The following is a 15,859-nucleotide window of genomic DNA, read 5'->3' as shown; positions in this document are numbered from 1 at the left end:
CTTTGTATATAATGTATATATTTTGATAAATATACTTTGAAATTTGGAAGTAGTTCAAAAGAGATTTACTAATTTCTGGGATAAGAGAGTTATCCTGTCAAGAGCCTAAGCAAATTGAGCCTACACTCTGTGGAGTTTAGAACAATGAAGAATGATTTCGTTGGGATGTACAAGATCCTGAGTGACCATGAGAGGGTAGCTATTGACCTGTTCTCACTCAATGAAGATTCTTATAAAAGCAAACATGACTACAAGATGAGGGACTGATCGTTTAATGTTGAAGTGCATATCTATGTATTTTCACATAGGGAGCAAGGTTTTAGAATTCTATGCTCCAGATGGCTGTGCAGGCTATTAGAAAAATTTAAGGTGGAGGTAAATCAATTTATGAAAAATCGGAGAATTTAAGGGCTTTTAGGGACTGGCACAGAAGAATTGTAGAGGTCAGAGTAGATTAGCCTGATTGAAAGGTTGGGTAGTTTTGAGATACCAGATGGCCCATTCTTTCTTCTATTTTCCAGTATGTTGTGTTGAGTCTGTTGATTAGTGCACCAGAGGAAGGAATGAAGATTCAGGATGGTGTACCACACAATGAGGCTGCTTTATCAAGCTGCTTGAATGTTGTTGGAATTGTACTTGCCTTGACAAAGAAGGTATTACAGTTTTACATTTGCCTAGAAATATTCTGGGAATTGAGCTGTGCCTATCACTAATGAATATCTAGCCCATGACTTCTGTAATATTTATGTGAATAGTCCAGTTGATTTTCTGTCACAAGTGACTTCCAAGAATTATGCAAAGGAATTTGCTCACTGACCATCAAGATGAATGATTAGACTTTTGTTGGTGGTGGTCATTGTCTGGCATTTGAATAATTTGCTTCTCTCACTCCTACCTAAGTGTTATGTTGGTCATTATTTGTGAGATGGTCTACAATAAATGGGCATAGTTATTAGGTAGTTTAAAAAAAAATGAAGAGAAGGAGGGGGATATATCGGGGAAGAGAGAAGAAGCAGTGAGAAGGAAATAGACATAATACAAAGTGGTAAGAGCGGATGGGAGAATGATTGTATTGAGCAAAAACTGGCATAGAGCCATTAGGGGTGAGCGTCTCCCTGCGTGAAGTGACTTTGTGGATCACAGCTTTAGTCAGAGAACGTGGAGTAAGCAAAATTAACTGCAGAAATTTATAAGAGGATTCTTTGGAATGATCAGCACTATTGTGTGTGGAAATCCTGTAAACAGAATTGTTAAAGTGGAAATGAATGTTGAATTGGAAATATGGGGCAATTGCAGGCCCAGCTTGGGATAAGCTTGGTTGAAATGGCTGAGTTAGGCAGAGGGATCGGTTTCCATTTCATATTGCTCACAATAGGATGTAGTCAAAAACAGCATTATTTTCCTGAGGGATAATGCTTCAAACATAAAATCTAAAATGTTGATGCATTATTTACTATTTTCATGAGAAAAATTGCAAACTCTCCTTTAAGAATCTTGACATTAAAGTAAGTTCCAATGTATAACAGCTTAGGTGTGAGCACAGGTGCATCTTAAGTAACTCAATTCCATTCAGGGTGTCACAGTAGCATAGCGATCAGCAAGATGCTCTTACGGCTCGGAGCATTGAAGTTCAGTTCCAGCATCTCCAGTAAGGAAATCTGTATGCTCCTTCCTGTCTGTGCATGTGTTTTCTCCCACAGTCTAAAGACTTACCAGTTTAGTAGGTTAATTGGTCATTTTAAATTGTCCTGTGATTAGCAAGGGTTGCTGGGCGGCACAGTTTGGTGAGACAGAAGGGCCTCTTCCACGTTGTATCTCCAAATGAATAATTCTCTGTTAAACTATAACATTGCTCTTACACACTAGCACAGACTTCAGTCTTCCCTCATGGTATCTGCAAAGCAAGTATAGCTTCGTAAAATATAGTTTAAAAATCAAATATTTTTCTACCTTCTCAACAGATAATATAAGTGGTATTATTTTTAGGGCTGATCAATCAGTTACCACCACCCTCACCAGAAAATAAAGCAAGTCATAGTGGAAAGCACTGTTTGTATCAAATGCAAATCTTTGGGGACAGACTGACTCCATGCTGCTCCCAATGCTAGTTCAAGTTTTCCAGTTTGATGTTTTATGCTTCATTGTTCCTTTACTGTAAGTTCTTTAATTTTTTTTAAACAGATCACTTTTTTCAATTCTGCTATTAAGTAGTAAATTTGTGTATTTTTTATTTTTAACATTTCTAATTTTTCATTTAACAGCAACAAAAATTTGCACAATTAACTGTACTTTGAAATGATATTTGGAATTTTAAAGGAAAATGTCACTTGAAATAACTAATATTTTATTGACTGCATAGATTTTTTAACCATTTAATATTAAGATAAGGAATTTTAAAAAATTGGATTTATAATAAGTTGTTCCTAGTATGTAGTTCTCAAATCTCAAAACATAGGTAAACAATAAGATCAATTATTTTAATATTGCAGGGTGCTATTGTGCTGGTGTTATGGTATGGTGCAAAGCTCGTGTATGATGGAAGACATGGGAAATCTGGAATTTCTTTTGGGACTTTAGCATGTAAGTGACAGAAGGTGAACTCTTCACAATGAATTCATGCATGTAGATTACCTGAAATAGTTGTACTGTTGTAATTGGCTCCAGAATAAATCAATCAACACATTGCAGTGCTCCTGAACAGAAGGAAGTGTTGTTGATGAGTGAAATGCTTTATCCTAACATATTGTTCCATTAACAGATGAGGGGAGCTCTTTAGTTTACAATAAATTATTTCTAATTGAGATTTTGTTTTCTCTGTTTAATAATTCACATACCTATTAAATGAAATATATACTTAAATTATATTAATGAGTAGGTTTTCTTATTGCTTATTTGCCTCAGTTAACAGTTATTGTGGAAAATATAGTCTAAGTTCGGACTTGTTTGACTTCATAACTTTGTGGCTTTTGCTTTAATGATGATTTATCATGATTAAATGTAAAGAGGATGTTTGGCTCAGCTATTTAGTTGATTTTTATCTGAATTATTGAAGAGGTCATTAATAAAATAGCTTAAGATGTTTGTGTCGATCACTGAAGGGCCCCAGGCTGACATCATTAACCTCTGGCAATCACAACTATTCCTTTTATGTATGATTTCAACCTGTGGAGATTCTCAATGACTTCACTATCAATCCTTGATGACAAACTTAATCATTGTTGCCTTGAGCATCATTCTCTCTCGTGCAATTTAACTCATTGATGCATGCTCTTTGGAGGTATAAACAATGTCTCCTTCAGTAACTGTATGAGAGCTATTTGCAACAACTATCAGAAATGTTTGTTTTCTTTTACATACTCTGCCACTCAGCAAAGTATTTCCATTCAGAGAATTTGCAATAAACATCTTTTTTTCTTCTCTTAGCCTTATGCACTTTGTTGATGTAGCTGTAAAAAATGCTTCTGAAGCATTTGGATCCCTATGATGCAATTTTTTTAAAATCATAAATCTAGTCTTCAGATCACATTGACATACAAATCCCTTGAAATACTAACCCAGCGTCTTTATGGTCATGCAAATCATTCCCTTTAATTAAGCTGATGTGAATCTTCCCATTTTAAAAAAGTAATTGTTTTGTAAAGTTGAGTATGGTGTAACCAGAAATGCTGCCATTATGGGAAATGCTGAGACTTAATGGATCAGCATTTCTAACTTTTATTACTAATCCATTACTTTGCCTATTACTCACCTCCCTCAATTTTTCCCTTGCTCATGTGAGCAAGGTTATCTGACACTAGAACAATTGATCTGTGAACAGACCTGGATTCTGTTATAACCTACCCAGCATTAAAGCTGATCTGGAATTAAGGTACCAATCAAATATGATCCCCACCTAGACCATAGTGCAAAAACTTGCAGGCAATTTTCACTAAAATGCGTCTCAACTGTTACTAGATCCGTAATCTTTGCAAGTTTATCTGTTCAAAATGATCCTGTGTTCCTGTATTGAATTAAGTGTTGAAGTCCATTCTGGTCACTAGCACACAAGTTAATGTAACTAGTCAGGGTAAATTTAGATATATGATGTGGCAGTTCCATGGCACAACTTAATTAAAAATAAATAGCTTTTCATTTGCTGACATTGTTGGAATAGTACAAGCAAATGAAGAAGTAGGTGGTAGCAGCTGACTCCTGCTAGACCCCCTCCCATTCAGTAAAAACTCCTCCAATGGAACCTGCAGGGAGCAAGCACTGCTAAGAGCTTCAGTTTCCATTGTAATCATTATCTTGCACATTTTTTTAGAGTTTAACTTTAATTCAGAATATGATAGCAACATTACTTCTTGCTGAGGATGTTGTGCAAGATTTCTTGGTGTTGACAGATTTGAAACAGATTTGGGAAAACCTTCAAGTCATTTATTGTTTTGGTCCTTCTCCAGTTTTAATGGGAAAAACTTTTATCCCAGTTTCAGAATATTTGAAAGCTTGTAGCGTACTTTTTAGTAATGACTTCATTTCCTTTTCCTAATACTGAATTGTGTGCTCCAATTCTTACCTTTTTCAAAATAAGAAATAGTTCTGTCAGTATGTAATGTCTAATAGTACCCTACAAATGTGGCAAGATGATAGTGAACTAAAAAGAATGATTTTGTTTACAAAAGATAACTTTAAGGATCCTCTTTTAATTTTGCATACTTTATGACTTTTCTGAATTAGCTTTTATGGTCTACTCGATGAATGTTGCTATGGCATTTGGAATGCTGGCATCTCTTTATGGTGATTTCATGCAAGCTGTTGGAGCCTCTATTCGTATCTTTGAGCTGCTGGACCGTAAGCCAAAAATCCCCTGTGTGGGTGGAAGTCGCCTTGATTCTCTGGAAGGCAGTAAGCAGATCTTTAATTCTCTAAGTCAGTTCTTTGATTGCTTTGATAAGGATCTTTTTCATTTACAAATTAGGGTTTTGACCAATTAAAATAAAATCTGTGAGCAAAGTGGAAATTAACCATAGATTGAAATTGTTCCTGTACCTTGACATTCTACTGCATTGTCCAATTTCAAGCCTCAATAACCAGAATTAGAAATAAAAATAATTTGTAGATAATGGACATCCAAAGTAGTGAAATATTCTGGTGCCATTTGTAAGATGAATATAACTTATTTACTTGCAGGAATTTGGTGCCCCTGCTCATTTTGTTAAATGAGGGAAGAAATAATTTGTTGCATTTGAGAACGATGTTTATACAGACTCATTTTTCTGGACTTCACAATTCTTAACACCTAAAAAAATGATCAGTGGTGAAATATTGAAAACTTGAATTTGTGCAAATGTCTAAGATTAATTTTAAAAATAACTATTTTTGTTTCCAAAAAACAGGACTCGAGTTCCAGAAGGTCAGTTTCACATATCCTACCAGACAAGCTTTTCAGGTTTTAAAGGTCAGTATTTTGTTTTGTAATAACTTCTCAAACTTACAGCTTCCTACTTTTAATGGAGTCTATTCAGAATTGCAATCAGATGATCACTTGTGCCTTGTAAGGAGGCTGTGCATTTTATTTAAACTGCTGGATGTGCTTAGGGGAATGAGGCTGAATGAAGAAAGCATCAAGAGGAATACATTTAAGGTCCAACAATCATAGTATTGTGAAGTTTCGGGTAACTGTGCGGAAGGCTTTGGACCACTCCAAGGTAAAAATACAAGTGCAATTTCAGTGGGTGACATCATTTCTGGACAAGGCAAATTGAAATCAAAGATTGGCAGGGAAAACTCTAATTGAATGGTGGGAGGTCTTTAATGTGGAAAGAGTTCATCTACAGTCATGGTACATTACCCCGAGGGAGAATGATAGGAAATTAAAGTTGATTGGGGAAAGTTCAGGGGAGGGGGTGAAATAGGAAGTAAGAGAGGTAAATTTGATAAATTGGTTTATTATTGCCACATGTGCTGAGGTACAGTAGAAAAACTTGCTTTGCAAGATCATCATGCATTGTTGTAATGAATTGATCTGCATTGAGATGGTGGATGGTAGAACAGCAACAGAATATAAAGTAAAGTGTTACAGTAATGAGAAAATGCAGTGCAGCTAGAAGTAAGGTGCTTGGTCACAATGAATTAGATAGTGAGGCTGAATACATCTTGCCATACTAGGGAAAACTTACAGTAGTCCTATAACAGTGGGATAGAAGCTATCCTTAATCCTGGTAGCACATGGTTTCAGGCACCAGGATTGATGGGGGCTGGGGGGGGGGGGGTGGCGGGTGCGGTGTGAGAAGAGAGAACGCTTGGGTGTGTGGCATTTTGGATTATGCTGGCTGCTTTACTCAAACAGTAGGAAGTGTAGACGGAGTTTGTGGCGTGTTGGCTAGTTTCTGAGCTGTGTCCACAGCTCTCTGTAGTTTCTTGGGGTCGTGGGCCAAGCATATACCTTGCTGTACCAAGCTGTGGTGCATCCAGATAGGATGCTTTCTATGGTGCAACAGTAAAAATTGGTGAGAGTCAGAGGGGGTGATGCTAAATTTATTTTCTTGCCTGAGAAAATAGAGACACTGATGAGCATTAGTGGCTGTAGCTTCAATGTGGTTAGGCCAGGACAAGCTTGAGATGTTCTCTCCTGGGAGCCTGAAACTTAACATTCTTGACTGTATGAGAAATGACTGATAGCAAACATCAAAGTGAATATTGAAATATTGTATAAGTTCACAAAAATCGAAAGGTTGGAAGATGAGAGAAGGGACTGACTAGAACTAACGAAACAAATCTACTCAAGGAAGCAGAGGTACTGAATAGACGTCACATAGTTAAAATGTGGATGCTGGAAGTCTGATGTAGTGGTCCAAGAGGATGTATCCTTGGTTGCTGAGGGAAAAAGTGGCCATAATCCTGAGAATTGTGAAATTGCTGATTTTAATCCCTGTTCAAAAAAGAATGAAGACTTTTAACCCATCAATATTGATGGCGAAAATCTTAGAAATAATGATTAAGGACAGAACTGGCAAGCATGTGGATTAATCAGTAAAACATGGCTAAAGGGGTGGATTATAGGATTGTCGTCAAGACTGAAGTCGGTGGGATAAAAGGAACAGCATCTGCTTGGATCCAATAATCTTAGTGATAGGAAACAGTGATAGTCAAAGGTTGCTTCTGAACTGAAGGAAAATGTACATGACTTGAACTTGACCATTCAGAGCAGAACTCCCAGGTTTTTAAAAACACAAAATATCACAAAATAAAATACAAGAAAAAACCTTGAGGAGGATAATGGAGATGAAGGCAGACTGATGGGTTTTCACCTGGCAGATGAGTGCCAGGAAAATACAAAATGTTACCTTTTGGCAGGAGGAATTAGGAAAAATGTTATAAAGTACAATGTATAGTTTTAAATCTCTCCAAGATTGGATAGGACTGAGGATGTGTAATCCCCTCTCCCTTAATTGTTCCCATTATCACATTTAACAAGACTTTAAGGCATTCATCAGGCCACATTTGGAGTAATTGTGAGCAGTTCAGGGCCCCTTACCTCAGAAAGGATGTGCTGCATTGGAGTGTGTCCAGAGGATGTTCACAAGAATGACCCTGGGAATGAAAGGGGTTACTAGAAAGTGAAAAATAGAAATAGAAATAGGGGTTACTAGAAGTGAATAGAAAGTGGGGAAAGCCAGGTTAGCTGGATTGCCTTGATGTGACAGACAAAATGTTGTCTTTATTTGCTATAACCGTTGTGATTTCTACTGAATTAAAATATTGGGGCTATTCTGTTTCTTCTGTTTAGGGACATTTGCACATTGGTATAGGCATATAATATAAACACATACTATGTTAAGAGTTTTTGTTATCATCAAAAGCAATGAAATCCAGATTTATTTATTCTTTGGTCTAGATTTAACTGAGAGATGCAAAATCTCTGAATATGGATTTGTGTTTATTGCACTTATGCCACTATCATTGGTATTAGTGTTAGACAGTCTACACTGGTACACCACTCTGAGTTCATTAATATAGCAGTTGAGTTTTTGCAGCAGTCCAGCAGTTTTCGTCATAACCATCTTAGGGTAGTCTACATTCTATTGAATTATTTGATCATTTCAACTCAGGCCCGAAAGTTCTGTTGTTAGAAAACTGCTGTCTGACTGCTCTGGTGCAAGGCAGAGGTGCTGCATAAGTAAAAGAAACAATTACCATTTCTATTACTACACTTCTCTCCACCCCATCCAATAACACAGCATTTACACATAACTTGTTTAAGGATGTTCTAATGGAGAGTGGTTAAATAATTGTATCTTATAATTTGCCACAATACATATGAGTTATATGTGTGGTTCTGCTGAATCGGAAAGCTTTGCAGTGTTAGTATCTGACTAATATAACTAAATCTTTTTGTCACCAATGTTATTCTTAATGTCTCTGTGATGAATGGAAACATCCTCTTTGTAGGAAATGACATTTGAAATTGAACCGGGTAACATGGTTGCACTGGTTGGTCCATCGGGTGGAGGAAAATCAACAATAGTCAACCTGATTGAGCGATTCTATGACCCAGACTCTGGAAGAATATTACTTGGTATGATATTTATGTACTTTTTCTTGGCAGAAGACCAGATTACTCAATTGTATGCATCTTTTTGCCACAAATGTTTAAATTGACAAGCTGAATCTAATTAACATTTTATGGCAAACCAATGAAAGGAACTAAATATTCTCCATGATTGAATATTTTTGCAAAAGATCTGCTAATAATGGAGGATTAATCACTGGTTATACTGAAAGCCAAGTTCTACAGAGCTAATGTTTCTCTGCCAATGGTACCTGTTTACCTGAGAATTTCCAACATTTTTGTTTTCTAAAATATAGTTATACTGTTTGTTGTACTATGCTGATTTTTCTTTCAAGTATGGAGAAAGCTGTATTAGACAACAGAAAATGTAAAGATCATGGTCCTAGAGGATCTTCAACAATAGACGTTCAAAGTTAGAGAATTCTGCCAAAACTTGATTTATCAGAAAATATTGCAATAATCAAAGTCTGGACGACCAATGTTTGCTTTTATGGTGAAATATAGACCAGCATTCCCTACCACATGCAGTTTGCCGTTAGAGGTCCACTGTATTTTGGAGCTGGTTTTCAATAATTTTAAATGTGAGGTCATGAACTTTTGATCTACAAAGGAAAGAACAAAGTATTTTCAAAATTGAAAAGCTGGAAGCAGTGGAGTGTCTTGAGAACCCATAAGCAGAGAATACTAAAATATCTGGAACATCAGTTTTTTGAACAAAAGTAGAAAGGATTCTGGCATTTACATCTTGAGGGTTGGAATTTAGTGTTTTGATATTGTGCTCCAAATATTAAAAAAAAGGGAGGTTCTGACCATTACATGTAAGCAAAGAGATGCTAACTTTGGAAGAATTGGATTCAGATTTGCCAGAAAGACGCCTGGATTCTGAGACCTAAATTATGTGAAGATGGGGACAGAAGTAAGAATTTTCTACCCTGGAACTGAAAAGGTTGATGGGTGGTGTGATTGAAATTCCCAGTTGCTCCGATTGTGAGAAACCACTTTAACTCAAAAGGAAATCTTGGGTTCTGCAGAGGGTCGCAGAAATCTCAAATCCTGTTCTGCAAATGTTAGCAGATGCTAGGTTAAATGTTAACTTTGAACCTGATTTTTATGAACCAAATGTAATTAGGAATTTAGGGTAAAAGCAATATGTATATGGAGTTAGATCAAAATAAAGACATTAGCTCAATGAATGCTGGGGGCATATTGGAGTGGCTGAAATGTCAGCTACTGCCCTGATGCATTGTGCACTGAATTAATCCTCATGATATGGGTGCACTATTTAATATTGTAGCTCCAAGAAGTTTAGTTCAATGAAATTTATAATGAGACACTCATTTTAGCTTAAGCTAGAAGAGGCTTTGTTATTTAAGATGTCTTTCTTCCAACAATTTGTTTTTGTATTGTATTACATTCTTTACAAAAGAGTCTTATTCATTTGTCTTGTGATGAGTATCCTCTTTCAAAACTAATGTTCATTTACTCTAAATACAGTGTGGTGTGTCACTAAACCAGCTAAGTGAATTCAGTGTGATAATTGGGAGACTTTCGTACCAGCATTTGACTGAGAGACCTGGAAAATAAATCCAAGCCATTTTGCTTATAAGTTTGCATTGTGCAAATCTGGAGAGTACATTCACTGGTTTCTCTCTTCCATCCACTCACACATGATCTCACTTAAAATTAAGGAACTAAGAGTTGAGAATACAAATCTAACATAACAATGACTACATTGAAAACTTGAAGTTTGTGCCTCCTTGATGTACTGTGCTCCAGAGCCACTTTTGACCTTGCAAATGTAACCTTACTTTTCCTTAGTCTAACAACCCAACCTTCAGAGTTACTGTGCTGTTTATTCAATGTTTATCAATATCTTGTGTCGCCATGGTAGCTTTGTTACAAGCTGGAAAACGTAGGCTTTTTCACATTCTGGAATGACTATTAAAACAATCTGCAGTCTCTACTTTCCCCAGTCTCCTTTAATGACATTTCTATTTTTTTAAAGAAAGCATTTTCACACTTTGTGTGAGAACATTTGTCTACATGCCACTAGTAGATTTTAACACATCTGCATTCTTGTTCAAATTCCAAATTAAGAATGTGCTCTTTACAAGTGACTTTCAAGTGTAGGGAGAAGAAAGGTAGAAGGATGACAGTTTTCTACAATTTAGTTGCTTCACTTAATCGTATCTTGTATCTCTTCCAGTCACCACAGGATAAGATGTTTGGAGTGTGTAATTATGCAATAATAACATATGGCATTTGAGAGAATATGTAAACTATTGGCTTTGGGATAAAATTTAAGTCACTTATTCTTTTATTATTCCTGCTTTCCTAACTTTGCAGATATTTTCTGTCATTCAACTATTAAAATTTTTTTAGAATAAATATTAAAGCAACACACTCAAAATGACACTCAGCAGGTCAGGAAACATCTGTGGAAATGAACAAACAGTCTATTTTTAGGGCTGACACCTTTGTTCAGGACCATGGATGCTGCCTGGCTTACTGAGCTGAGTTCCTCCAGCATTTTGTGTATGTTGCTTTGGATTTCCAGCATCTGCAGAAAATTTTAAGAGTACAGCACCTCTTTTTATTTTAAAGACTTTTATTTCTACTCGCAGTTATCTGCAAATTAAATAAAATCTTTGGAATTTAACTTTGCATCAGATCATATCACAGTAAGAATAGAAACAAGGTTATTATCACTAGCGTATGTCATGAAATTTGTAGTTTTGCAGCAGCAGTACGGTGCAATATATACAACGTTACTATAAATTATGAATAAGAAATATATAAAAATAAATAGTGAAAAAAGAGCAAATTAGTGAGGTAGTGTTCATAATTTCATGTCCAGAAATCTGATGGCAGAGGGAAAGAATCTGGACCATAAGACATAAGAGCAAATTAGGTCATTCGGCCCATTGAGTCAGTTCTGCTGTTTGATAATGGCTAATTTATTTCCACTTTTAAATCCATTCTCCTACCTTCTCCCCAGAGCCTTTCATGCCCTTGCCCTTCAAGGCACCCTGCTTTAAATATCTCCAGTGACTTGTCTCCATAGCAATCTGTGGCAGTGAATTCCAGATTCACCACCCTTTAGCTGAAGAAATTCTTCCTCATCTCTGTTGTAAAGGGACGTCCTTCTGTTCTGAGGTTGTGCCTTCTGGCCCTAGATGCTATGTTTTGTAACTTTAGAAACTAATAGAAGGAAAAACACGGGAGCCAGGACTCGTTTTCTCTTCTTCATTTTACTTCAGTGAGTATTACACGTATGACATGGTAGTGTAATAACATATGTCATTCAGGTACTTGCACATACAGCCCGTAATGAATTATGTAAACAATAAAGAATACTTAATCAAAGAAAATATTTGCAATGTTATTCAAACATTACTGAAATATTAGTGCAGTACACTCCTTTTCCTGCTTAGTTGTAAACTCCAGCTCAATATAGAATGCACGGCTTATATGCATATGTAGTGTACACACAGTATACTATATAACTATTATATAGATATCCACAGTATAATATATTTTAAATTGTCCCAAATACATTGCTGTGAAGGACTTTTTGCTCTTGTGGGATAATGTCTTTACTGACAGAGATTTGGGGTGGGACACTGCTTGGCAGGAGAATCGAGGCTGTGAAGCAGTCTCAGGTTCTGGGGTCTCTTGACATTAGGATTCTGACAGCTCTGCCCACCTTTCTTCATCAACAATTGACTCCTCTTTCCTCAGCTTCTTAATGAAATATAGCTGCTGGCAGGCCTTCTTCAATCTGTTGGACTTAAGATAGATCCTCTGAGATGTTGATGCCCCCCTTTCCACTGCTGACCCTTTGATGGGGACTTGTGTATGTTCTCCCAACTTACCTTTCCAATGCCTTACCAATGTGGAGTGCAAGATTATTGCTGTGACACCACTCAACCAACCAATCTATCTCCTTCCTCTATGCCTCCTCATCACCATTTGAGATTCTGCCAACAAATCTTGTCATCAGTGAATCTATAAATGATGTTTGAGCTGCGCTTAGCTGCAGAGTTATAAGTGTAGAGAGAGTAGGGCAGTGGGCTAAACACGCAGCCTTGAGCTGTGCCTATGTTGATTGTCAATAACTGTAGTCTCCCGATGAGGAAGTCAAGGATCAGGTTGCAGAGGGGCTTACAAAAGCTCAAGTTTTGAAGTTTGTTGATTAGTGCTGAGGGAATGATGGTATAGAACACTGATATCATATGAATCATATCATAGGCTAATATTAATGAAGGTCTCGTGTGTATTTTGGCTTAAGCTAGATTCAAACCACAATATAAATAAACAAAATAGTTTGTATGCATTGATTGTATGTCCTTAAAGTGATATTAGCATGTACATAAGATGACTGACAGGAAATAATCAAGTACTGGTGGAGTTAGTGGGTGGAGGTGTTGATGAGCTTTACTGCATAAAGAGTTTTTCAATTTTAATATGTGTCTTTCAACAACTAGTCTATTTTCAATTGGATCTTAAGTACTAAGTGAAATATTATCCTCCGGTTTCAGTTACTTTAGTGGGCTTCCCACTAAAGCCAGTTAATCACCGCTGTACTGTAGATATAATTAGGATATATTTCTGTTTGATTCTGTTGTACCAGTTCTTCATAATGTGTCCCCAGAGTCGATGTAATCTGCTGAGAAAGGTCACAACATTTTGAGCAGAAATTCTTTTCAGCCTAGCTAGTGTTTCTGTAATCATTTGCACTAATTTAATTGGCTTAATGCTAAAAGTTGGGTCTTGCCACAGGATCTGTTCGTTACCAATGGGAGTTAAAGCTGATTGCACTCGTCTTCTTGTCAGTTGCTTTTGAACATTTGAGCTGATTGTCTTGGAGCCAACACTTCAAGAGCATTTGAAAGTTTTCCAGTTTATTAAATGAGTTCTGTACCCCAAAATACCTGTCTGTATTTTTAAAATCAAGTCATCCGGGCATAGTGGATTGACATTGATTAAAAGTGTTTATTCTGTGTGGCAACCATATGTATTCAATCTGTTTCAAGATATCACTTAAGTATTTTGAGGAATATTTGTAAAGCTAACTTTTAAAATTGCTCTGCACAATTGTACTGGTTTGTCTGCTGCTGTGCTGATGAGTTTCATCAAGAACCTGAGAAGAAATGCTTTTGAACAAGCATAATTTTGGATACAATTTACTTCAGTCAAAGCAATTGGATAAAGTATTTAGTAGATTAACAGCAGCTAATGGAAAAAGCAAACAGGGTGAATGTCCGATCAGAAACAAGAGAAAAACTGCAGATGTTGGAAGTCCAAGCACAAAATTCTGGAGGAACTCAGCAGGCCAGGCAGCATCTATGGAAAAGAGTACAGTCGACATTTCGGGCTGAAACCCTCCAGCTGGACTGGAGAAAAACTGCTGAGGAGTAGATTTTAAAAGTGGGGGAGGGGCGAGAGAAACACAAAGTGATAGGTGGAACTTCGAGGGGGAGGGATGAAGTAAAGAGCTAGGAAGTTGATTGGTAAAAAAAGACAGAAGGCTATGGAAGAAAGAAAAAGGAGGTGGGGGGGAAGCACCACAGGGTGGGGATGGGTGGGCAAGGAAATAAGGTAAGAGGGGGAAAAGGAGTTGGGAAATGGTGAAGGAGATGGGGTGGGGGGGACATTACCGGAAGCTTGAGAAATCGATGTTCATGCCATCAGGTTGGAGGCTACCCAAACGGAATATAACGTCTTGTTCCTCCAACCTAAGTGTGGCCAATTATGACAGTGGAGGAGGCCATTGATGGGCATGTCAGAATGGGAAGTGGAATTAAAATGGGTGGCCACTGGGAGATTCCACTTTTTCTGCTGGGTGGAGCATTGGTGCTCAGCGAGGCGGTCTCCCAATCTATGTCAGGTCTCACCGATATACAGGAGGCCATAATGGGAGCACCAAACACAGTATATAACCCTAACAGACTTTCTGGAGAAGTGTCGCCTCACCTGGAAGGTCTGTTTAAGGCCTTAAATAGTAGTGATGGAGGAGGTGTACCACTTGTTCCACTTGCAAGGATAAGTGCCAGTAGGGAGATCAGTGGTGAAGGACAAATGGACAAGGGAGCTGTGTAGAGAGCAGTCCCTGCGGAAAGCAGAAAGTGGTCCCATACTGTTACTTGTTTTAAAAAAAACACCATCTCTTTTTCTCAATTCCTCCACTCTGCCGCATCTGCTTTCAGGGTGAGGCTTTATATTCTAGAACAAAGGAGATGTCCTCCTTTTTCAAAGAAAGGGGCTTCCCTTCTTCCATCATCAACGCTTCCCTCGACCGCATCTCTTTTCATGCATGTCTGCTCTTACCCCATCCTCCCACCACCCTACCAGTGATAGGGTTCCTCTTGTTCTCACCTACCACTACACCAGCCTCAGTGTCCAGCACATAATTCTGACACTTCTGCCACCTCTAACTGGATTCCACCACCAAGCACATATTTCCCTCCCCTACCCTCCCCCCAGCTTTCTGCTTTCCGCGGGGATTGCTCCCTATGTTCATTGATCCCTCCCCACTGATCTCCCTCCTGACATGCACCCTCACAAGCAGATCAAGTGCTACACCTGCCTCTGTACATCCTCTGTCGCTATCATTCAGGGCCCTGAACAGTCCTTCCAGGTAAGGCTACACTTCGCCTGTGAGTCTGTTGAGGTTATGTACTGTGTTCAGTGCTCCCGGTATGACCTCTTATATATCGTTGAGACCCGATGTAGATTGGGAGACTGCTTCGCCAAGCTCTTACACTCATCTGCCAGAAAAGGCTGGATCTCCCAGTGGTCACCCATTTTAATTCCACTCCCCATTCCCATTCCGATATGTTCATCCATGGCCTCCTCCACTGTCATGATGAGGGCCACACAACACCTTATATTACATTTCGGTAGCCTCCAAACTGATGGCATAAACTTGATTTGTCAGACTTACAGTTGTGCCCCCCCCCCCCACCATCCTCCCGTCACCATTTCCCATCTGCTTTTCCCTTTCTTATCTCCTTGCCTGCCCATCGCTTCCCTCTGGTGCTCCTCCTTTTTCTTTCTTCCATGGTCTCTGTCTCTTTCACCAATCAGCTTCCCAGCTCTTTACTTTATCCCTCCCCCTTCAGGTTTCACCTAACACCTTGTGTTTCTTTCTCCTCTAAATCTTTTAAATCTAATCCTCAGCTTTTTTCTCTCCAGTCCTGCTGAAGAGTTTCGGCCTGAAATGTCGACTGCACTGTTTTCCATATATTCTGCCTGGCCTGCTGAGTTCCTCCCAGCATTTTGTGTATGCTTCAGGGTGAATGTCCT

The 15,859-nt window shown here is 38.1% G+C and overlaps 1 protein-coding gene across 3 annotated transcripts in view; it reads left to right on the top strand.

The window, feature by feature from the left end:
* The window catches only part of LOC132404077 (ABC transporter B family member 1-like), a 152,893-nt gene that overhangs the window by 67,470 nt on the left and 69,564 nt on the right, over positions 1 to 15,859 (top strand). For all 3 annotated transcript variants that reach the window (XM_059988085.1, XM_059988086.1, XM_059988087.1), the window contains exons 12-15: positions 2,490 to 2,580; positions 4,717 to 4,884; positions 5,376 to 5,437; positions 8,431 to 8,557. In XM_059988085.1, coding sequence (XP_059844068.1) covers positions 2,490 to 2,580; positions 4,717 to 4,884; positions 5,376 to 5,437; positions 8,431 to 8,557 — 448 coding nt within the window. The remainder of the gene's footprint in view (positions 1 to 2,489; positions 2,581 to 4,716; positions 4,885 to 5,375; positions 5,438 to 8,430; positions 8,558 to 15,859) is intronic.

Source organism: Hypanus sabinus, chromosome 13 (assembly GCF_030144855.1).
Source record: "Hypanus sabinus isolate sHypSab1 chromosome 13, sHypSab1.hap1, whole genome shotgun sequence".
Taxonomy (NCBI): Eukaryota; Metazoa; Chordata; class Chondrichthyes; order Myliobatiformes; family Dasyatidae; genus Hypanus; species Hypanus sabinus.
This window is presented reverse-complemented; position numbering and strand designations above follow the sequence as displayed.